Source organism: Saccopteryx leptura, chromosome 7, assembly GCF_036850995.1.
Source record: "Saccopteryx leptura isolate mSacLep1 chromosome 7, mSacLep1_pri_phased_curated, whole genome shotgun sequence".
Taxonomy (NCBI): Eukaryota; Metazoa; Chordata; class Mammalia; order Chiroptera; family Emballonuridae; genus Saccopteryx; species Saccopteryx leptura.
Window position 1 is genome coordinate 98,330,507 of NC_089509.1, and position 23,867 is coordinate 98,354,373.

A 23,867-nucleotide genomic window follows, 5' to 3' on the forward strand; every position below is an offset into this window, starting at 1 on the left:
CCAAGTCCATTAATACTGTCACAAAAGGTAAGATTTCCTTCTTTATTATAGCAGTGTAGTATTCCATTGTGGAAATGCTCCACAGCTATTTAATCCATTCGTCCACTGATGGACACTTGGGCTGTTTCCAGATCTTGGCTATTGTAAACAATAAACATGGGAGTGATATTTTCTTTTGAATCAGTGATTTGGTATTTTTAGGATATATTCCTAAAAGTGGAATTCCTGGGTCAAAAGGCAGTTCTATTTTTAATTTTTTGAGGAAACCTCATATAGTTCTCCACAGTGACAGCACGAGTCTGGATTCTGACCAGCAGTGCAAGTTTTAAAACAGCAATATTTGCCTGACCAGGCAGTGGCGCAGTGGATACAGCATCGGACTGGGACACAGAGGACCCAGGTTCGATAACCTGTAGGTTGAGCACAGGCTCATCTGGTTTGAGCAAGGCCCATTAGCTTGAGCCCAAGGTCGCTGGCTTGAGCAAGGGGTCTCTTGGTCTGCTGTAACCCCCAGTCAAGGCACATATGGGAAAGCAGTCAATGAACAATGAAGGTGCCAAAATGAAGAGTTGATGCTTCTCATCTCTCTCCCTTGTCTGTCTGTCCCTATCTGTCCTTCTCTCTGTCTCTGTCACAAACAAACAAACAAACAAACAAGAATAATAACAACCAAACTCCCCTCCAGCAATGTTTGACTTCCCACTGTAGTCTCAACCTGGGAACTGTACTCAGTCAAAAAAAAAAAAAAAAAGAAAGAAAGAAAGAAAGAAAGAAATCACAGCTGTCATCTTCTCTGTGGTAACATCAGCATGTAACATGATATTCTACATTATCCTGGATTAACCATAATTACTGTGCTAATTATGAAATGTAAAAATCATGGAAGATTTATATAACAGCAGTTTCTTAGTTCAGCGGTTTAGAATAAGAGACTTCAGTTTACAGCACTCCTTTTTGCCAAGTCTATAAGGGCCCCATGCATCCTGCAAGATTTATCTGTTAATCAATCCACACAAATAAAAATATTGTCCAAGTCATTCCTGGCTATGTACCAAAGCTACAAGTTACTCTGCATTATCTGCGGCACCCTCCTGAATTCTCAAATTCTAGCTTTCCTCTCAAAGAGTGGCTGGCACTTACCAGAGTGGGTCCTGAGGTGTCCTGTGAGGGCGTCCCTTCTTCTGCATGCATAGCTACAGAAGGGACATTTGAACGGCTTCTCTCCAGAGTGTAACTTTATGTGTCTCAGAAGATTGCCCTTCTGAGTAAAGGAGGCCCCACACTGGTTACAGTGGAAGGGACGTTCACCTGCGTAAGGCAAAAGAGATGAAAGGTCAGGTCGGTTAGGTGCAAGTAATTAATCTGCCATACATGTTCACTAGAGCCAGTCCTCTGTGCTGAGAATACTCATCTCCCTTCTAAGTCTTCTAAATCTGTACCTTCCCAGAATCTGCTTTGCAAATACAAAGTCACAAACTGTAGATCAAATGTCGTCCCCCCACCCACATAAATTTTACAGGATTCCCGTCATTGACAAAAGAATAACAGTAATAGGATTGACAACTGGTTGGCTGACTGACTTGCTGTCATCACTTTACTGACATTACTGGTTGCTTTACATATTTCAGTCCTCATAACGACATAACTAATCAGGTACCTATAGTTTCAATTTACAGATGAAGAAATTGAAGTTCAAGGATCAAAGGATTTGACTATATTCCCAGAACTAATAAGTACTCGAGCTGGTAATTGAATCTTTGTCGGATTGACTACACCTTGCTCTCTTTCTTGTACCATGCTCTCTTTAAAAATCACATAAATATTGAGTTGAAAGGGACCTTTAGTCTAGCTCTCTCATTTAGCAGATAATTTTCTTATCAGGGAACAAAAGAGGTTCAGTGAATGAACCAGGTTACAAAGCTCATTACCACAAAATTTCCAAATATAGCTCAGGTCTCTCAATTCTCCTACTCACTAACAGTAAAAGCCTTAGTAAAATTTCCTTATATAATCAGGGAAAATCCAAGAAAATTACTCAAGCAGACATTTCTTATATATTCTTTTTCTGTTGTGAAAATCATTTGTTTAATAGGAATCTTTTCTCCTATTAGTGAAATTGCTCTAAAACTGTTTAAGCCATAATTATCATCAGTTCACTCTGTAGCAATCAACTGGCTGTCACCAATGTCATCAAACATAAAAACATGTAGTTGATGAAGCAAATGGGCAAGGGGATCCAACTGATAACATTAATGAAACCATGAAGAAAATAAGACTATTTTAGGTTTGTCTATTTCTAAAGATAGACATGAAACATAAAGATATCACACTAAAGCTCAAAGTTTGGAATAAAAATCAAATTAAAAAACAATTCCCTTTTGGTTGACCGGGACCGCTTCTGTACTTCAAGTTAGAGGATTACAATTTTAATAGTTAAAACTTTTTAAAACTGAGTTGTCATGTTTAGTATCTTTACCTGGAACATTCATAACAGTGAGTAATAAAACCTCAATAGTTTGGGGGTACCTTTAATATCATGCAAACCTCAGTGATTCTTTTAATTAAAGAAATCTAAGAAGCATGAAAAAAATATACTCGTCCCTTCCTAGCAGCTGCTACTGCACATTCTATCATATAGATTTGATATAAATGCTTAAGAAATTTAAAAAATGGATATAGGAGTATCTTGAAATCTGTGGTACCATGTTGCGGTGACCCCAAACCAAAAAATAATTTTGGTGGCTACTTCATAACTGTAATTTTGCTACAGTTATGATTCGGAATGTAAATACCTGATATGCATTATGTATTTTCCGATGGCTTTAGGCAACCCCGCCGGGGTCACGACCCACAGGTTGAGAACTGCTGCCCTATACTGACATATCAGGTTGAAAAAATAATCTATCATGTTAAAGTTGCCTTCTACTGAATTTTAGTTAACTTTCTTGATTCATTTGCTAAAACTGACAAATTAAATCAACATGAAATAGTGTAAAAGAGAAATACTTAACCTAAAACCTCTCATATGCAGCCTTACAAAATAGTCAATGATTTAAAATAAATCTAATTTGGTCAACTTTTTAAATTTTACACATATGCACATACACATGAATGCACATCCCATGTACACACATGCACACACATATAAAATTAACTTCATTCTTCGACATTTTTTTCTCATTGGAATAGCATTCTACAACTTTTGAAAATCAGGGTTTTCTACTCTATGCCTGTTTGGAAATAGTAATAAAAAAGAAGAAAGAGGCACTTTTTTTCATGAAATTAACTTTTTAGACAGTAGGAAAATAGAAAATTTGAATTTGAATTTTCACTCCAAATATTTTATTTTTGAAATCTGTCTATGTAGGGTTTCCCAGGCAAGTAACCGATCAGTGTGCAATAGCCTTAAAATGAACTAAATAAGGGCGGTAAACAGAAACACCTGAGATCATGTTTGCTTTTGGAAAATACTCCACTAGCATGTTAATTAGATTTTCCTGAAGCCTCATGCCATTGAAATATTTTAAGATCCCTCATTTAGAAAACTGAATTTATCATTCAATATAATGCTAATTTAAAAAATAAAAAATAATGCGGATAAATTTTTTAAAATAATATTTAAATTCATCTAATTGAGTTATGGGACTAACTGCAGAGTAATTTAGTTTTTACATGTAGAAATTATTCCAGATATCTTCAAATATTTTAAGAAAATTGCTTTTGAGATTTTATCATCATCTTTAATGGGGTAGGATTAATAAATAGGGTCTAGGTATACCACTGAGTGTGAAAGTGTTACGTGTGGAAGCATTTGCTATGCTCCCATGGCCGTGGGAGGTAAAGAAAGAGGCACGCTGAGGGTGCGCAGTCAGGCTCCCATTAGCTCCAATGCTAATAATATACTTTGATTTCATTAGATGAACCCTTCAGCAATACAGATCTGCTTTACATGAATTGTCTTGACTTTTTTTTCTTAATTCTTGGATACTAATTCTATGGCTTTACTCGTTTGGGGATGAAATATGCTTAACTACTTTTAATGTCTTGATTATGTAAATGATAATTATGTCTCCAATCCTTTATTTTCTTGCCATGTTTTTCACATTAAATCTAGTCGGAATTATAGTGAAAACCCTTAATAACACTACTGCTGGAGTTAAGGAGGAAAGCAAAGTTTAACTTATGAGACTTTTTTTTTTATACATGGTTATAGTCTTGGCGAGTTATATTCAAATCTGATAAATAAAAAATAAGCAGATTAGGCCCTGGCCAGTTGGCTCAGTGGTAGAGTGTTGGCCCAGTGTGTGGAAGTCCCGGGTTTGATTCCCGGTCAGGGAACACAGGAGAAGCGTCCATCTGCTTCTCCACCCTTCCCCTCTAATTACTCTCTATCTCCCTTCCCCTCCCGCAGCCAAGGCTCCATTGGAGCAAAGTTGGTGGGGGCACTGAGGATGGCTCCATGGCCTCTGCCTCAGGTGCTAGAATGGCTCTGGTTGCAACAGAGCAACACCCCAGATGGGCAGAGCATTGCCCCCTGGTGGGCATGCCGGGTGGATCCCACTTGGGTGCATGCAGGAGTCTGTCTGCCTCCCCACTTCTAACTTCAGAAAAATACAAAAAAAAAAAAGATAATAAAATAAGCAGATTAACTAATATTTTTCTAAAAATTCCTCCTAGTAAAATGTGAGGAATCCTCTTATTAAAGGTTTGGGGATTTTCCTGGCCTAGACAGTACAGAATATGTGTAAAATTATCTGATAATTAAATAAAATGTTCAGTTGACTACCTATTTTGTCTATGTAACAAAATAACACATTTCAATTATTTCTTTTTTGATAGTTTTTTCTTTAAGAAACAGAATGAATCAATTGGTCTTTTTCAAGTCAGTTTAGACCTTGTCAGAAAACCATACATTCTTTTTCAGGTGTAAATAAAAGCAAATTTCTGAGAAACCCCACAAATTTACTAAATACAATAGTGACATTATAGAATAATGCAATTAAAAAACATGAAGACTACTGTATCTGTGATAACTCATCCTCCAGTAGGTGGGTATACAAAAGTCTGGATTGACAACTCTGCATCTATTCTCATTGCTTTTTAATCAATCTGTTAATCTACTCAAGGACTATTTTTAGATATTTACTGGGTGATGATCTATTATTCTTACTATGGAATAAATTATATATCAATATTTCCTGAACTTTCCTCAATAGTTCTATATCTGTGTGTAAATATTCCACTGAAATGCAAGTGTGTGTGCATCAGTTTGATCCAGTGAATCAAAGACAGAGGGTGTTTCTGTGTTGGATGTAACGATAACCCATGAACGTAAAAATCACAGGCACCTAGACAGAGAGGGCCTTAGAGCAATGGACAAAATATTGTGCTGAAAAAGTGAGGTTACAAAGATGGAAGTACTATTTCCCAAAGAGGGGCAAAATAAAGGAGATTCTGTATTTATATTGTTTACATCAATTCATATATATGCAAGAATTGATTTACTGCCCCTACTTCTTTTCTTCTCCCTGTATTCCCAGTGAAGAGTGCCTGGAGTATCCGATGACAATATTACCTGATGGCCTACTAAAGTAACAACACCAAAGAAATAACACCAACCCATTAATAAGATACTGGAATTGTCACTTTAGTAAAGTATGAAAGAGAGAGAAGAAGTGAATTCGATATGATACTCCATGTCATTTGATGAATTGGGTGGCTGTGTATCTTTTCTCACTATTGATTTTATATTAGACTTTTTAAGAGGTAAAAACATAAAAACATCTGTTTCCCAAAAGCTTTATAAAGATTCAAGACAGTGCATTTTATGCTAGCCCTAATGAACTGGTGAGAAGTGGAAGTTCTAAAATGGAAACAGTAGTCCGTAGTATTGAGAAAACATCTGGTGAATGACTGGATTCTGACTGCGTTTTTTCAATCTAGTTCAACTTAAAGAAATACCAGTAGACATTCTATTCTGATACTAAAATGGAGTGGAAAATGTCATGACCCACTCATGCATAAACTGGATCAGCAGAAGTGCATATAAAAGTAGCTAATTTAAAAATATATCAGAATTTTAAGGTCAACAATGTGGCAGGTATACCAAACTCCTCTAAGAATGACTAGTACTTTAACAAAACCTTCCATATCTGAAGGGAGCGTAAGAATTTTTACAATACTCCAATAAACATGTATTAACAGTAAAAGTTCACAGAGTTGTGGGAATATTTTCAATGGTTTATTCAGTCCATTCTCCTTGCCTTTACTAATTGAGTGAATCTTATATTTCTATGACTTGTAGAAATCAGTATTAACTATTTAGAAACATTTTCCATGTCAATTAGAAGAATTCAGAATCAAAATAGTTCAACTCTACTTATGTAGTAAATGTCAAATGGACAGTGGAGTAGGATGTAGTGATCAGTGTTTATAAACCAACAATCCTCATGAAAATCACTGCAGACAGTGAAACTGATTAGCCTAAATTTTCAAGAGAACACACTCAGGTTCTTTAAATTTTCTCAACTCAAACCATAAAAGGTTCACTAAAATTATACAAAATTGTTTTTAATATAATTTTCAGCCTTAAAATGAACACTGTAGGCAATTCAACTGAAAAGGTATTAGGCTAATCCTATTTAGTTTGTATGTTGCTAGATGGGAGAAGTGTCATCTTCCTCAATATAATCATTCTGAGATCACAAATACATTATAACTTTGTGCAACTCTTGTTTTAGAACTGCAGTTAGGATTATTTCATGAGCACAGAAGGAAAGCAGACTCATTATTTTACAGTCTTTTCCTTTTTTATTTTATCAAATGTGGTGTCCAAGCTTGATCTTTTAATTTTTCCATGAGACATTTTTTAAAAATTCAAGGGAAAAAATACACTTGCAGTATATAAATATTACTATAAAATTTAAATATAAATGTATTAAAATATACTACTTAAGTCCTGGCCTGGTAGGTCAGTTAGTTAGAGCATCCTTCCAATTTGCCAAGGTTACAGATTCTATTCCTAGTCAGGGCACAAACAAGAATCAACCAATGAATGTTGAAGTAGATCAACAAATTGAAGCTTCCTCTCTCCCTCCCTTTCTCTTTCTCTATAAATAAATAAATATTTATAAAACTATATAATGTTACTGAAAAGAAAATTCAAAAGCAAAACTGTGACTGCCTATACGGTTAGAATAATTTTAAATCCTTATGAAGTTATTGATTTTGATTAAAATAATACTGATAATTTTTTTTTTTTTTTGTATTTTTCTGAAGCTGGAAACGGGGAGAAACAGTTAGACTCCTGCATGAGCCTGACCGGGATCCACCCGGCACGCCCACCAGGGGCAACACTCTGCCCACCAGGGGGCGATGCTCTGCCCCTCCGGGGCATCGCTCTGCCGTGACCAGAGCCACTCTAGTGCCTGGGGCAGAGGCCAAGGAGCCATCCCCAGCGCCCGGGCCATCTTTGCTCCAATGGAGCCTTGGCTGTGGGAGGGGAAGAGAGAGACAGAGAGGAAGGAGGGAGGGGGGGGGTGGAGAAGCAAATGGGCACTTCTCCTATGTGCCCTGGCCGGGAATCGAACCCGGGTCCCCCGCACGCCAGGCCGATGCTCTACCGCTGAGCCAACCGGCCAGGGCCAATACTGATAATTTTAAGACAAAACTTCTCACTATAATTTTTAAAACAGCAGCCTTATAGTAATATTCCATCATAAAATGTAGTTATATTGATACACTAAGCATAGTATACTTGAACAAAACCATTCTGGGCATCATGAAACCATGGCTCTAGCCTCACAGTGCCCTTAACTACATAAAGGATAATGGAGAAATCACTTGACTGCTTTGGGTTTCAGTTTCTTCCTTTGTAAATAAGAGATTTAGACTAAATACATCAATGTACCTTGTATCTCTCTGTTTTAGGTACTTACTTATTAAATCGATTATTTACAAATCAAAATTGTAAGGCCATTTATTATCCTTGATCTCTCTTCCACAAGAGTCACATTTTAATAAAGCTCTGAGTATATTAGTTATTAGTCTTTTGCTAAATAATACTACTTTGTATTATAGTGAAAGCTAGCATTATCTTTAAACAATGTTCATATCAACCTAAAACTATTTTTAAAGCCAACTATCTGCCACAATCACATTTTTGTTTTTTTAATTTAAAAAAAATTTTGTGAAAAAATTTGAAGAGATTTAAATAAGGCCTTTTTAAAGGTTGGTTTTCCACATTACTCAAAAGTCTAAAAGTATACATTAAATTAATCTGAGATCGTTTTCCTCTCCCTATTTCATGATTGATTCTTACCTGCACACCCACCACCTTCTGTTGTACCTCACACTACATATCGCCTTGCAGGATTTATGATAAAAAAACTACAAGAAATTTGTAAAAAAATATTCAAACTAGGGAAAATATCTATCTGCCTACTATAGAGACCCACATAGGCAAAGATGGATTGAAAATTGTATTCCAAGAAATTAACTAGATAAGGTGAAATGATCTACCCCTATATAAATGCACGAGCACCATTTTAGAGTATAAACTCTTAGCAAGCAAACTATATCACCTGTGCATGGGTATAGTAAAATGTGCCTAGAAATCCAAAAAGATTCAGTTACACAATGAGACTCTCCTCTACCTTTTGAACCCTTATCATATTATTGCTATATTAAGAACTGTGGAAACTGAATCTCAAACTTCTTTTCTGATATGCTATTCAGATTTGAAGGCTGGAAGTCAAGACCCAGGCTACTCTCTGCTTTCCAGCAATCCAATACTAGCAGAATTCTGAAAAGGTAGCTTCACCATTGCCACCCCTGAATAAAAAGGAAAGAGAATAGATGTCAGGTAATATCAACATCAGATGTCACAGGCAGTCATCAGGTTATTCTTTCAGCTGCTTACCAGTGTGACTCCTTTTATGTACCATAAGCACATTGGGCCCAATGCAAACCATGCCACAGACGTCACATTTCAGTTTACCATTCGGAAGCCGGATTCCTCCCTCGCCTTGAAGCTCCTGGACTTTCCTGTTGTCAGCCACCTCGCTGCTCTCAATTAGGGGTTCTTCTAGGCTGCTACCCTCATCATGGCCCCTGATCTCGTCTTCGCGGCTCAGGGGTTTCCTGTCACACTCTTCATCACTCTGCATTTCTAGCTTTACTGAATTTGCTGTAATTTAAAAAGAAGCAAGAAGACATTTTAACTGCATGCTAAGTGTCGTCGCCTACATCTCTCTTCCACCTGCTACCATTCAACTAAGGTGGTTGGAAATGCTGTCGTAAGTAGAACACAGTCCATCACCAATGCAATGTTAACACGTACTATGTACTCTGTATTTTAGAAAAGCTTAGGCATAAAAGTGAAGATGGCTCAGGAAAGCTCTAAGTGAGTGACACCATTTCTGCACATATTTATTTCTTTTCTTTTTTTTAAAATTAAATTGAATGGGCTGTCATTGGTTAACAAGATGATATAGGTTTCAACTGTACAATTTTATGATACATGATCTATATATTGCATTATGTGCCTACCACCCAAGTCAAATCTTCTTCCGTCCCCATGTTTGACCCCCTTTACGCTTTACTACTCCTCACTTCTCTTCCTCTTCTAACAACCGTACTGCTCTCTATTACTTTTCATTAGTTTGTTTTTCTCGTTTGTTCATTTGTTGCAATGAACAAACTTTTATATCCCACATGTAAGTGAAATCAATTATATACTTTTAAAGCAAGTCTCTAAAATAATTCTGGTATTGGCTGTTGATTTTGTCATTCAGGCTGCTGTGAATGAGGTAGGATTATGAAGAGACAAGATTAGATATCGCTTAATCCACTGAGCCACACCTCTTCCTAATTTAACAATCATTTTATACACACACACACTCTCACTCTCTCTCTCTCCTCTTCATTGTCTGTATTTCACATCAGAGTACTTGTGTAAACCTGCTTCTGATCTGAGTGAAACAACTCCAGACCTTAATCCAGCAAGTATCTTAGACATCTGAAGGTGCACTATCAAGGCTAATGTCCTAAAACCAGACTAAACACATACATTCAGTTAAGAGCTGTATAAATGTAGGGCAAAGTACACAGACCTCACGTGCTCTTAAGCTACTATGCTTTTTTTTACAACACAAAAAAGGTTCTCCATGGAACATATGAATCTGTGAATCAAAGTATGCAACTTTAAAATGCGCACGCCGAAAAGCAATGAATGACAGGAATGGCATAGCATGCGTGCACGCACCTGTGACTTAAGAAACTTAATGCCTTCTGTTTGCTGTTTTTGGATCATCCCACAGAAAAGGCGGAATTTTGTTAGCACAGCCCTCCTTCTGGATTGCTGACAGAGTCTTTGCACAAAGCAGAAGCAAGTTCTAAACGAACACCAGTTATTTATCCACTGATCTCGAAAATTTCTTAAGAAGTCATATCAAAGTTCCTAAGCAAAACAAATTATTTGGTACTTGTGTGTGTGTGTGTGTGTGTGTGTGTGTGTGTGTGTGTGTGTGTGTGACACAGAGAGGGTCAGAGAGAGGGATGGATAGGGACAGACAGACAGGAAGGGAGAGAGATGAGAAGCATCAATTCTTCTTTGCAGCACCCTAGTTGTTCATTGATTGATTTCTCATGTGTGCCTTGACTGTGGGGCTACAGCAGACCGACTGAACTCGTGCTCGAGCCAGCGACCTTGGGCTCAAGCTGGTAAGCCCTGCTCAAACCAGATGAGCCCGCGCTCAAACTGGCAACCTCAGGGTCTTGAACCTGGGTCCTCTGCGTCCCAGTCCGATGCTCTATCCACTGCACCACCACCTGGTCAGGCAAATTATTTGGTAGTACTTGAATAGAGGAAATGTTTTCATAAAAAGAGAGTTCTTTCCACTGCGGTTTTTTTGTCAGAGAAACCGCACATTCCGTGATTTGTCATTAGTACTTATGATGTGTAGTGCTACCAACATGGCTCTCCCCGTCCCTCCTTGGAGCTCCCTGACCAACTAGAGGCAGTGTGGGACCACGAGGAGACCACTGGATGTGGCCAGAGAACATGGATCTACCGCTCTCTTTCACATTTCCCAGCAGTAAAATCGTGAACTTATTATTTCACCTCTGAATCTTATGAGTTTGATTTGCAAAGTGGAGATGAATTTAGACAGAGTAAAGTTTGAACAGAATAGTTTAGCTAGTCAGACCAAAGGCCCTGTATGCTGGACTTGAATACCAGCAATGACACTTAGCACAAGCAGTGTCACCTTCTGCAACTTAGTTGTATTTGTCCTCTACAAAATGAGGTCGTTAACAGTACTCATTTCCTAGACTTGATGGGAGCATTCGATGAGTAAATATTTTAAAAAGGGTCTTCTCTAGACAGTGCTCTAATCCATAAGGTTTCTGTGCAGATTAATTAAGTTATAATATATAAACTAGTTTCATGTCTGAATGGGATATATAGCCATTCTGGCCCCATCTCTAATAGAATATTTACTACGTTGAGTTTTACCCCATTTACAAATCAATATGATGCTACTGATTTTTGCAAAAGATAGGGACGATATTTTATCCATCTTAATATCCCCAACAAAATCAAGAAATTTGTAGCATATAGGAGGTATTGTATTTCAGGCAGTATTCAGTTAGGTGTCTTAAATTGTTTAAAAATTTCTTTCTTTAAACTAATTTTATAAGCTTAAAGAATCCATGAACATAGAGAAAAGTTAATCAACATGAAGGATAAAAAATGAAGTCCTTTTCTGCCCAAAGTTCACCGTCCCTCAGTTCCAGTCTCAAATGCAATTATTATCTTCATTTTCTAATTCAGTATTGTGTGTGTACACATGTGTGTATATATAGTCTTTTTTACAAAAAAGGGTTGTATAATTCACCTCACTTAAAGCTTGTTTTCTACATTTAACAATATGTTTCATGTTTCCATGTTAGTACTCAGAAATCTACATTGTTCTCTTTTCATACCTGCATATATTCCTGCTTACAGACATAATATAATTTATTCATCTATGTCCTAGCAATAGAAATTTAAGATTATTTCTAATATACTGCTATTATAGACATTATTATATAATACTACAAAGAATGTCAATCTGATAAATAATAATTGGTATTTTACCGTAGTATTTAGTCTGCATTTTTTTTATTATGCGTGAAGTTGTGTATCTTTTTCTACGTTTAAATTTTGTTGGTTTTATTTTTTTGAGAACTATCAAAATTCTTTGCCCATTTCCATAGGTTGTCAGTCTTAATCTCACTGCATTTAAATGCTTTCTATACTAAGGAAAAATAGCTTTCCATTTGATATGTTCTGAAAATATTTGGTTTATTTCTTTACTCAAGGGTATTTTTTAGTATCCATGCTAATTGTACAGTTTGAATTTTTAGGTTACAATTATGACTTCTGGATTTGGATTCTTACTTCAGTTGTTTTTTTTCATATTCTAAGAAATTATTCTTGGATATTTTTTCTGGAAAGGAAGATTTTTCTAATCAGTGTATAACATTATTTGGTTACCATATGCAATACCATATTTCACTCATAATTGTCATTTAAAGAAAAACTTAAGAAAACGAACAAGAAGTATGACTTTATGTAGCATTGCTTCATATACCAACCTATGAGCAAAGTGTCCCATGCATTTATTTTAAGTGCTGTAGTAAAGATTATAAACTTCACAAACTTGCCATCATTTATATTCCTGAACTGGTGAGCATCTGGTAAGATGTATATATTTATTGAGTGTAAAGTTTACTGGCATTCCATTTCAGGAACTGAAGAAACATATATCTTAAAGAGTAGTTTGTGAGTTTGAAACTAGGGCCCTCTCAAATTTCAAAACAGTGCAAGACTATTAAGACTGTGATTTGATGTTACATTAAATTATCAGATTTGTCCTACAGAAAATGCTATAGCGTGGAAATCAAAATATAGTATCAAACATAAGTAAAAATATCATTTCAAAACTATTGGCTACTACAATTACAGTTAGAACTTTTTATCAACATAAGAATAAACTTGAAATTAATATTCCAAAATGTATAAATTTGTTAGACTGGAAATAGAAGAAATGGTAAACTACAGTAATTTTTTTCTCTAATAATATTACACTCTAAGGAACTATACATTTATCAAAATGAATGTTCACACTGTTGCTGTACTGATGTAAATGAATAAACTATACCATATTTTTATATATACATATATTAAATTTTGCATGTGTATGGTGGCCTATATACAAACAAAATCCCATCTTAATTAATTTTTAATCCATCTCACTAAAATTAGGATGAAATTATACAATAAAGAATAATCAATTAAACAAAGTAGTCTTTATTTATTTATTTTTAGATTTTTAAAATATTTATTCATTTTAGAGAAGGGAGCAGCGTTCCACGTCAATGCTTTATCCACTGTGCCACCACAGGTCATGCATAAAGTAGACTTTAAATTTTAACAGTGGGCCTGACCTGTGGTGGTGCAGTGGATCAAGCATCGACCTGGAATGCTGAAGTCGCCGGTTCAAAACCCTGGGCTTGCCCAGTCAAGGCACATATGGGAGTTGATGATTCCTGCTCCTCCCCCCTTCTCTCTCTCTCTCTCTCTCTCTCTCTCTCTCTCTCTGTTTCTCTTCTTTAAAATGAATATATAAATATAATTTTAAAAAATTTTAACAGTGAAGAAAAAAAATTCCCTACTTATAGAATATTAAAGAAATTCCCCCCCAATTTATTTTCTCCACTTAAGATGATGTACCTAAGTAATGCAGAACACTTATATTTTAACTCATAAATAATTAAATTCAAGTACTTGGTAAACTTAAGTATACTCTATTTCTATATTAATAAAAGTTATGATTACTTATAGCTATAATAATTATTAATCATTATATAATAAGTATATTAGTTATCAAATCTTTGAAATTATTTTCTCATTCTTTATGCTATGTTATTTTTTTACAATTTGGTGACAGGAAGAGATTTTCATAAATTAATATCTATAAAGATGAAAACTTGTTAGTATGAGTGAAATTAAATAATTTTAATTTAATTTGTGAAATTACAAATCTCAATCCTAAGAATTTTTTTCAACTTGTTTTATTGATAAGAAATTAAAAATATGCAATTTAGGCATATCAGAGGGAATTTACTATTACTATCTATTGTCAAGCAATACAGCTTAATAAAAACAATATTTTGTTAGAACAAATTATTAAAATAGAAATGAATGCAAAATACAATTTTAATCAATTGAACAATTTATCTATAGTATCATATATAGATATTTGAGTGTTTTTAATGAATAAAATAAAGATATTTAGTATAGGTATATTTTTTCTTTAGATGTGGTTTACAGTTTGAAACAAAAGCTTGTTAATTTTATGGCATTAATGATCAAGAAAGTTTTAATTAATTGTTACATGATATTTTAGTAGACTCAGGTTTGTGAACAAATGGAAACAATAGTAAATGAATGGAAAAATATTCGTGATCAATGTTACATAGGAAAAGCTGACTATATTTCATGATAAAAAGTTTGGCACATATATAGATGCAAAAAATTGCTTCTTAATGAAAACATTTATGAATTAACGTTTTCCATCTCTTTTTTATGGTTTTGAAATACTATTCTTGCACATTAGAAAACAGCTTATAGATATTATAAGAGAAGTTGTTTCAACATTTCCATTTCTAAATGATGATACCAATGCTGAGAAGAGACTTAGGGGCTCTTACGATAAGTGACTCTCAGGACAAACTATTTTCAATTTCAAAGTTCCTTCAATAACCAGACTGGTCTCTCACAATCCAAGGCTTCATAATGATCATAGTTTCAAGAAACTTAATATAAAATGGATAAAGTTACCCTAGACTTGCCTTCATTCACTAATATGGTATTAAATAAAGGGATAATGAAATATGGGTATTTACTCAGGCAAGTAGATAGGTGACTGTTTAAAAAAAGAGAGAGGTATAGAAACTAAATGGGGAAAAATTATTAATTTGTAAAGGTGTTAAAAACAAATTATTATTTTATTTTATTTTTTTAAAGATTTTATTTATTCATTATAGAGAGGGGAGAGAGAGAGAGAAAGGGGGAGGAGCTGGAAGCATCAACTCCCATATGTGCCTTGACCAGGCAAGCCCAGGGTTTTGAACCAGCGACCTCAGCGTTTCCAGGTTGACGCTTTATCCACTGTGCCACCACAGGTCAGGCCAAAAAAACAAATTATTTAAATTCAGTTTATACCATAATGGAAAATTTCTTTACTACTGTTATGTTTTGAAAATTAAAAACCAAATGTATACCGTTTAAAAATAAAACTTACAATATTATTACATACACTCATAGACCTCCCACTTGTAGAAACAACCAATAAGAAACAAGCACCAAACTGAAGTTGCTTAATAAATACTGGCTGGCTCAATGATGTTTCAAGTACCTGCTGCTTGCCCTAGTGATTATGAAGTTTTAAGACCAAAAGCTGAAGAATATGAACTTACATAAGGAACCCATATTAACAGGGCAGTGTCCAGTCAGATAAAGATCAGAGTTCATGCACAAAAAGAGTGCAGGAGATCTTCCCTAACATACGCAATTTGGTTACATAATGAATGGATGGACCTGCACCACACCTGAACGTAGAGGGTTTTCCCGAGAAATGGGCGTTTACTCCTTTCACTCTCTACCTTCACCGAGTTGTACCCCGTTGTGATAAATACAGCAAAGATTTTACAGTGTCTGGCAAACAATGTCTTCAAATAATGAGACTCTTCATTTTTAAGATTTGAAAGAAAAAGATAATTTTTCTATGAAGGATGAAATATAGTCAATGAACTCAGAGTCATCAAATGGAAGGAATAAACTCTAGCCTCATCCTTAGCATTTGGTTTTCATGGATAACCCTATCATTTTTAAACGTCACGTTTTGGAAATACGATAGTAACCAGATCCTCAAATGTCACTATTAAAATATTTTTAATATCTAAATTCAATTTTTTTACAACTGAAATCTTTATTTTTAGTATGACTGGATTGAATTAACTGACAAACGGATTATTCATACTTCCTAGCCAGGAAATTAATGCAAAGGTATTATGATTTATTTGCTTTATTTGAAAGGAAGCAATATTGATTGAGCTCATGGAATGTAATAAAGGCTATCTAGATTAAATATTACCAAATTAGTGATTTATTTCTGTTCAGTTTCTGAAATATATTTTTCAAAACTTTGAATGTTTAAAAGCAAATACTATGGGAGTTAATAAAATACTTATTTCACAGTGCTAAATAAAAGCTAAAATACCATTCTTTACTTTCTGCGGGGGGGGGGGGGATCTTTCAGGTATAATGTTTAAGTGGTATATGCTCAGCTTCTGTTGTGTGAGAATTCAAGAGGACACTTAAGGGCAGTTATTACTTACAAGCATCAATTTCTCCTAGTCTCTGCCAGCTACTTGAAATGGTGTTATACACACTAATTGAATCAATATGTCTCTAATAATCTGTTGAAGTTACTTCTGAGCTAATATATCTTTCTCTCCTTTAAACTTTTAAAACAGAAACACTAAACATGATTAAATCTCATGTTAACAGCCCAGCAGCTGTTTAAATAGTAGTGTTAGAAAAACAAACTGCCTTTCAAAACTCTTCTGTACAGCACAATTATTTACTAAGAACTTACCAACAGTATTAAACAATTAAAGTAGAATCATCACAACAAAAATTATTGCAAAGCATGTGCAGTTTTCTTAAAATTCCTCAAAAAAATTTCACACAATATAAAACCTTTATTTCACTGTGAATAAATAAGTGTGTAAGTCTTGGAAAATGGCTCCTGCACAACACCCTTAAAGTACAGTATTTGTTTTAAATGGTTGGACCAGTCTAGACACTGGCTGTCACTGACCTGCAGCTTAGCCATTTGTAGGTTGTATTCTACGTGTGCACATCACATCATCTCACCTCATTTCCCCCTATCTCTACTCTTCTCTCTCTCTAATATAGTTAGATTATATTTTTTTAAAACGCATTATAAGAACTAGATTAAGACAGTGCTGATTTCTGATGTACTGTTATTATTCTGGGAGTAGCGCAGTACAAAGTTACTCTGCACCTGAAGGCAGGAAACCGGGGTCTTTATCTCTCCTTCTACCACTAAACTCACTGTGGGACCTTGGTAATTTTATTTCAGTTGGGTCAACTGCATCATCTGAAATTTAGAAAATAATATCTGATGTTCCTAAAATTATTAGATTAGATAAAATAGTGTCTTTCTACTAAGGATTTAGTACCCTAATAACAACAATAATGGCAATAATAGAAAAATAGTAACTTATAGTATTATAATTTTTTTACAATGTAAAAAATACCTACTATGTCCCATTTGATACTAAACCAACAGTGAGTTGGAGGTAGGGCAGCCATAGACAAACGAGTAGGGGCATGTGTGTTAAGTGACTTTCCCAAGGACACAAAAGTTCATAATTGTGAGACTCATATCAACTCAATATATGCCTCTTAGCCCAGCCATCTTCCTATGATGTGATACTGGCTCTCCAATTGTACGAGTAACTAATTAGTGTTATAGTTATGACAAATATCAGTCATGTGCAAATAGAGCTCTCAGATGCGATAAAACTATGTCCATCAGTTGAAGAGGATAACAGGAATGCAAGTCCACAATGGTCAGACAGAATTTTCTGAATAAACTGACCTTCTGAATTAATGCTTTCTATTAATTCTGTGATGCATATACCCACTCAAGACAACTACCTCTTAATTTAAAAAATTGCTTTGGTCTTAAGGAAGGGGTAAATCCATGCAGTCCAACTACCATATTTTTTGCTGCATAATGCACTTTTCCCCCCCCAAAAGTGGAGGGGAAAATGCCTGTGTGTCTTATGGAGCGAATGTTCATTTTTTTTTAGTTACTGTGGGTTCCCGGACAACTAGAAGAGTATTTGAACATTAAAGTCTTTTCTCATTTGTTAATAACAGTGCTAATGGTTATTAATACTGCCATTGAGTTTACATAGTTGAAATATTATTGTGGTATATTTTATTAAATATTTTAACACACCATTTGGTTCAGAATATTTTTTTTTCTTATTTTCCTCCTTAAAACCCTAGGTGTGTCTTATGGTCAGATGCATCATATGGAGTGAAAAATACAATAACTCCTGAAAAACCTGTCAATATTCAATCCTCTTCCATCACCCTCTGTTTTGATATTCCTTTGTAAAGACAGCTATTTGAAGAATAAGTCAATAGTATCCATTTTAATCTCTAAACCAACAATTTATGGAAGATGGCATTTTAGGACTTCCTTTGTGGTCAAGTTTGATAGTCTTGTGTCAATTACTAATATAAAGATAAATCATATCTAGGAGCAGCTCATGTAGCACTCATTTACACTTAAAGAGATCTTCACAACAAAATAAATACAAACAGAAACTGTCCTTTCTACCTCCTTGAATTAAAGTAAAACGAAGGAGGGCAAGACATCTGACTCCCTAATGGTCTCCCACAATATATGAAACCTTAGACAGCATGCACCTTAACAGACCATGCACATCTATTGATCAGCACAGTGGCACCATTGTGGACCAAGGATGAAGTTTCTATTATTTTTGGCAGACAACTACTTCATGAGAAATACAACGTGAAGAAAATAAGCCTAGTTTAAATAGAAATGTCAAAGGCAAAAAATAATCTATCCCCTTTTCCATCCTTTAAATGAATGCTTTTATTTGCTAAGTCCTAAAGAGTCAACATCTGCATTTCCTGCATATCTAATTCCTTTTTTGCACCTTCACTGGCAACACAGACTTTCTTTAGGCTTCCCCATGACCTCTTACCTAGAGCAATTTCAACAGCTTTCTAACTGTTCCTTTTCTTCAGCCTTTTGCCACACTCACCCAAATCATCCTATATTCAGTTGTTAGATTAATCTTCCTAAGGCAAAGTTCCTATTACCTTTTTTAAACATCTTAAATAACTGCTCACTATCAACAGATGAAGCAAGGTCTCAGTGTGGAATTTAAGGTCATCCGTAGCCCAGCTCCACCATATCCCCCGGCGATATGTCCTATCAGTCCCGGAGTCATTCATACCTTTTCCAGTCACTTTCTAGTCATTCTTCCTGGAACTCATCCTGTACATCTCTGCTTACTTTTTTCCCTGCCTCCTGTTATTATTTACTGGAATCCTCCCTCCGTACCCATCACCATTAGCATACTATCCAAGGCTCACTTATCTGCTACCTTTTTTCATGAAGTGTTTCCTGAGCACAGACACATTACAGTGATTTTATTAGTGTATTTGTCTTAGCGCTAGACTCCCTATAGCAGAAGATCCTTATTCCCTGTAGTGTAAGATCCTTGAAGGAAATGTCCTTATTCACCGTTATAAAACCACCTCATTTTACATACCCTAGGTGCTCTAAACAGGGTGGGGCAAAAGTAGATATATAGTTGTTCGTATGGAATATGATACATTAATTCATAAATAATAATACAAGAATAAACGCTGAGTTTTGCATACTAACAACTGTAAACCTATTTTTGCCCAACTCTGTGCCTACTGAACTGTTGTTGCTGATTTTCTATTATACTTCTCTTTTTTATGTTACAGAGAAAATGAATAAATTAACCACAGGTGACAAATAAATATAACAATACAGATTTAGGTATCAAACACAAGTTATCAGCAGCATAACATTAAGTAAAAAACTACTGTAAGGAAAGACTCTGGCACATCACATGCATTACCTGACACAGTCATGACAGCTACCCTGTGAGGTAAATATTATCCTCATTTCACAGTCAAGAAAAGTAAAGCTCAGAATGGGTGACACCAGTAATGGGTCCAAGTCACACATCTATCCCGAGCCAGATCTGAGACTGGAACACAGACTTAACCGATGATCAAATTCTTGCTACTCTTTCTTTGTCACCAAAAGCAAAGCAGTTATTAGTTTACTAATAAAGAAAAAACAATGTCTGTATGCTAAAGAAAACTAACTTGGAATCAATGTGTATCATCTGACATGCTTTTTTACTGCATGTCTAATACAGGTATAGTAGTTTGCCAGCTTTGAGTAAAGAGAAATTTGTCTGAGAGCCTGTTTTGGAAGAAGACCAGCTTACACTGCCAGAATTTCTGACCGTGGATTTTATTTCATATAAGAGCAATCTACTTTGAACTGGTGTTTGGCAACCATCATCTTAATATTACTGTGGGAGGTTTATGAAGCAAATTACATTGTGAAATTACCTCTTTAATAAGGGGAGCGTAACATTTTTAACCAAACTTTTGTAAGAAGGAAAATCATTACTATACAATCCAGCGGAGTGGGCGTATTCCCGAAGGGACCCACACATTGGATTGCCAGAGGTCACTAAGGACGCTTAAACCAGGTCAGAAGGCAGTGCTGCCCGGCACGCTGAAGAGAAAGAGATAAGAAATGGAGCAGGGTGTCTATTACCGGGCAACGGCAACGGAGGGAAGAACCAAAGCCCTGAGAAGCATTTTGGCAGCTTCACTGAGTCTCAGAGCTAAAGTGACACAGGAGCGCCACAGTTTTCCATGCTCTGGGTTCAAGTATGGCAATGCTGGTTGTCAAAACCTGGAATATACCTACTGACAATCAAGACTACACACTTCCTTTCTCTGGTGTTGTCCCATAAACACTTCATTAACTGTGGGAAATAAATATCTGGCCCCAGGATAACCAATAAAACGTATAAAGTAGTAACAGAAGAAAAAAAAATGTGTAGTAATAATTACAGAGAATAAACCGGGACAATCACCTGGTAAATTTTAACAGATCAGTGCCAGATATTTATTTTCCACAACATACCAGTTATATGTTTTTTTCCCCCAATGATCATATCTAGTTTCCTACCCCTAATGAATAAACTCTTTAGACAACCATATATAATACATGTTAAAAGCTAAGACATAATCATAAAGCAACTATGCAAATACATAATAGAAACAATGGATTACAATACTTGTGCTTTAAACTCTTTGCATGTGTAAATACTAAGATCTCCCTGTTTCTTACTATGTAAAGTGAGGATAATATTCTTCACAGAAACATCATAAGACTGGGAAAGCATGCAGTCACTAGAGCAGGCTGTTTAGTTTGCAGTTAAGAGTAAGGGACCAAAATTCAGTGCCCTGAGGTTTAAGGCATATTTCTTCCATTTATTAACCACATGATGGCCCTGGCCAGTTGGCTCAGTGGTAGAGTGTCGGTCTGGCATACGGGGGACCCGGGTTCGATTCCCGGCCAGGGCACATAGGAGAAGCGCCCATTTGCTTCTCCACCCCCCCCCTTCCTCTCTGTCTCTCTCTTCCCCTCCCGCAGCCAAGGCTCCATTGGAGCAAAGATGGCCCGGGCGCTGGGGATGGCTCCTTGGCCTCTGCCCCAGGCGCTAGAGTGGCTCTGGTCACGGCAGAGCGACCCCCCCGGAGGGGCAGAGCGTCGCCCCTGGTGGGCGTGCCGGGTGGATCCCAGTCGGGCGCATGCGGGAGTCTGTCTGACTGTCTCTCCCCATTTGCAGCTTCAGAAAAATACAAAAAACAAAAACAAAAAAAAAAAACCCCACATGACCTCCGTGAGACCTAAGTCTCACTTTTCTCATCTATAAAATCAAGATAATGATAATACCTCCCATCTAGGGCTATTCTTAATATTACCACAATTATATATGCAACCCTCTTGGATGCATTTTACTTCTTATTAACAGATCTACCATATGAAAGCATATCGTGAAATGGAGATCATCAAACAAATATCACTGTAGGGGTATGTTTATTACAGAGATGTACTGGGATGATACAGCAGGCTTCACAAAGGAAGTGGCATTTAAGAAAGCACTTCCAGGTTGGATATGCTGTACGTAATAAAGAAGCTAGATGGAACTCAAGACTGGGGGCAAGCCCGAAGGGCGGAAAAGGCCCGCGTCCATGTTGGTTTTGTGTGATATCATCTCCTCTGGAAGGCAAACACTCAACAGGTAACATAAAAAGAAAATACTCCAAAACCAAAGAGTATAAAATAGAATAAGACATAAGAGAATTAATGCTTGTAGGACAGTAATTTCAAAGACGCATGCTGTCAGCTTATTAGCTGACTTGTGTTTCAAGAACCAGTATGAAGGAGGAAACCTTTTAGAATTTTTCATTCATCCACTCAAAATCACTCCCTGAGCAGCTGCTCTGTGCCAGACAACACCATTCAGCAGTGAAGACCAATATGGTGCCTGCTTCCACGGCAGCTGTAAAATGTATGAATATATGTGTGTATATATATATACACATATATATATACATATATATGTATATATATATAGGCACATATGCATTTGTATACCTATATTTTGCTTTTATAAATGAGCAACTATGCAAAGTAAAATATTGTGGTGAGAAACACAGTGACTCATAAGCCCTCGCCCTAGAATATATTACTACTATAATATCTCATGGCAAAATTGAGAGCATAAAAACTTTCATAAGATCACTATTTCAAAAAAGTTATCTTATTCTGAATTGTAAGTAGTTACGTTAAGCACGTCATCTATCTGTGAACTGAAGTTTCGATTACTCAGTGAGGATTCTGTCTCTATTTCTATAACTTTTTTAGACAGCTTTCTGAAGCTTATAAAGTATATAAAATATTCTTAAATGATGATATAGCTCTCAGTATCAGAGAAAGCAAATTAAACAGACATGTCCAATATAGCTAAAGAACGCACAAATATGTAGCTTTAAAAAGAAAGCTTGTAAAAGTAAAATTACATTTATGAGATGTTAAAGAATTCCTTATTTATTCAAAAAATACTTCTTTTAAAATACTTGATATTTTCTGGTCCAATCACAAGTAGACTAGATGTACGCAAACTGAGTTTTATTTTTCCTTCTATTAACTTAAGATTTAGTGCTGATATTGCATCTTCGTCACATAAACGGACCAGTTACCTTCTAAGAGACTTAGCTTCTTTATCTATGGAATGGAGATAATTCTACTGATTTTTGCAGGTAAAATAAGTAAAAGCCTACCTGCCTGAGGCCAAGGTTCTTGAGGCTCCTTCAGTCTGTGGATTTCTGATTCCAGGATGCAAGCAGACTATGCTTGAAATTACATGTAAAATATTTTTAATAGGTAATAATTATTAGCTCCCTTAGTGTCTCAATATAAATTTCTTAATACAAAAAATCATTAGCAAGACTGATTTCAAGGAGCGTATACACCTATGTTTTTATTCTAGGAATTTTACAATTTCGGGTTTTAAATTTAAGTCTTTAATCCATTTTAAGTTGATTTCTTTATTTCTTATTTGAGAAAGGCAGGGAGCGAGAGAACAGGAAGCTGCTCCTGTATGTGCCCTAACTGGGAAATCAAACCAGCAACCTCCACGCTCTGGCATGACGCTCCAACCAACTGAGCTATCCAGCCAGTGCTATTTTTTTTAATTTATTGATTGAGACAGAGAGAAGAAGGGAAAGAGAGAGAATGGGGAAGGGAAGCATTTATTTGTTGTTACACTCAGCCATGCATTCATTGGGTGCTTCCCATGTGTGCATTGACCAGGGATATAGAACCTGCAACCTTGTTGTTTTGGGATAACGCTCTTAACTGACTGATCTAACCAGCCAGAGACAAGGTGTTTTTATATATGGTGCAAGACAGGGTTCCAGTTTTATTCCTGTGCATGTGACTGTCAAGATTTCCTATACCATTTATTAAAGAGACAGCCCTTTCCCTATGTGTATTCTTGACTCCTTTTCCGTATATTAATGGGCTTATTTCTGGGCTCTCTATCCTATTATACTC

At 35.8% G+C, this 23,867-nt stretch overlaps 1 protein-coding gene across 10 annotated transcripts in view; it reads right to left on the reverse strand.

The window, feature by feature from the left end:
• Window positions 1–23,867, reverse strand: part of IKZF2 (IKAROS family zinc finger 2) — a 162,244-nt gene that overhangs the window by 49,463 nt on the left and 88,914 nt on the right. For 8 of the 10 annotated variants that reach the window (XM_066346679.1, XM_066346677.1, XM_066346682.1 and 5 more), the window contains 2 exons: window positions 8,921–9,187; window positions 1,141–1,308 (listed from right to left, as the gene is read on the reverse strand). In XM_066346679.1, coding sequence (XP_066202776.1) covers window positions 1,141–1,308; window positions 8,921–9,187 — 435 coding nt within the window. The remainder of the gene's footprint in view (window positions 1–1,140; window positions 1,309–8,920; window positions 9,188–23,867) is intronic. The other 2 variants (XM_066346678.1, XM_066346680.1) reach the window with 2 other exon arrangements.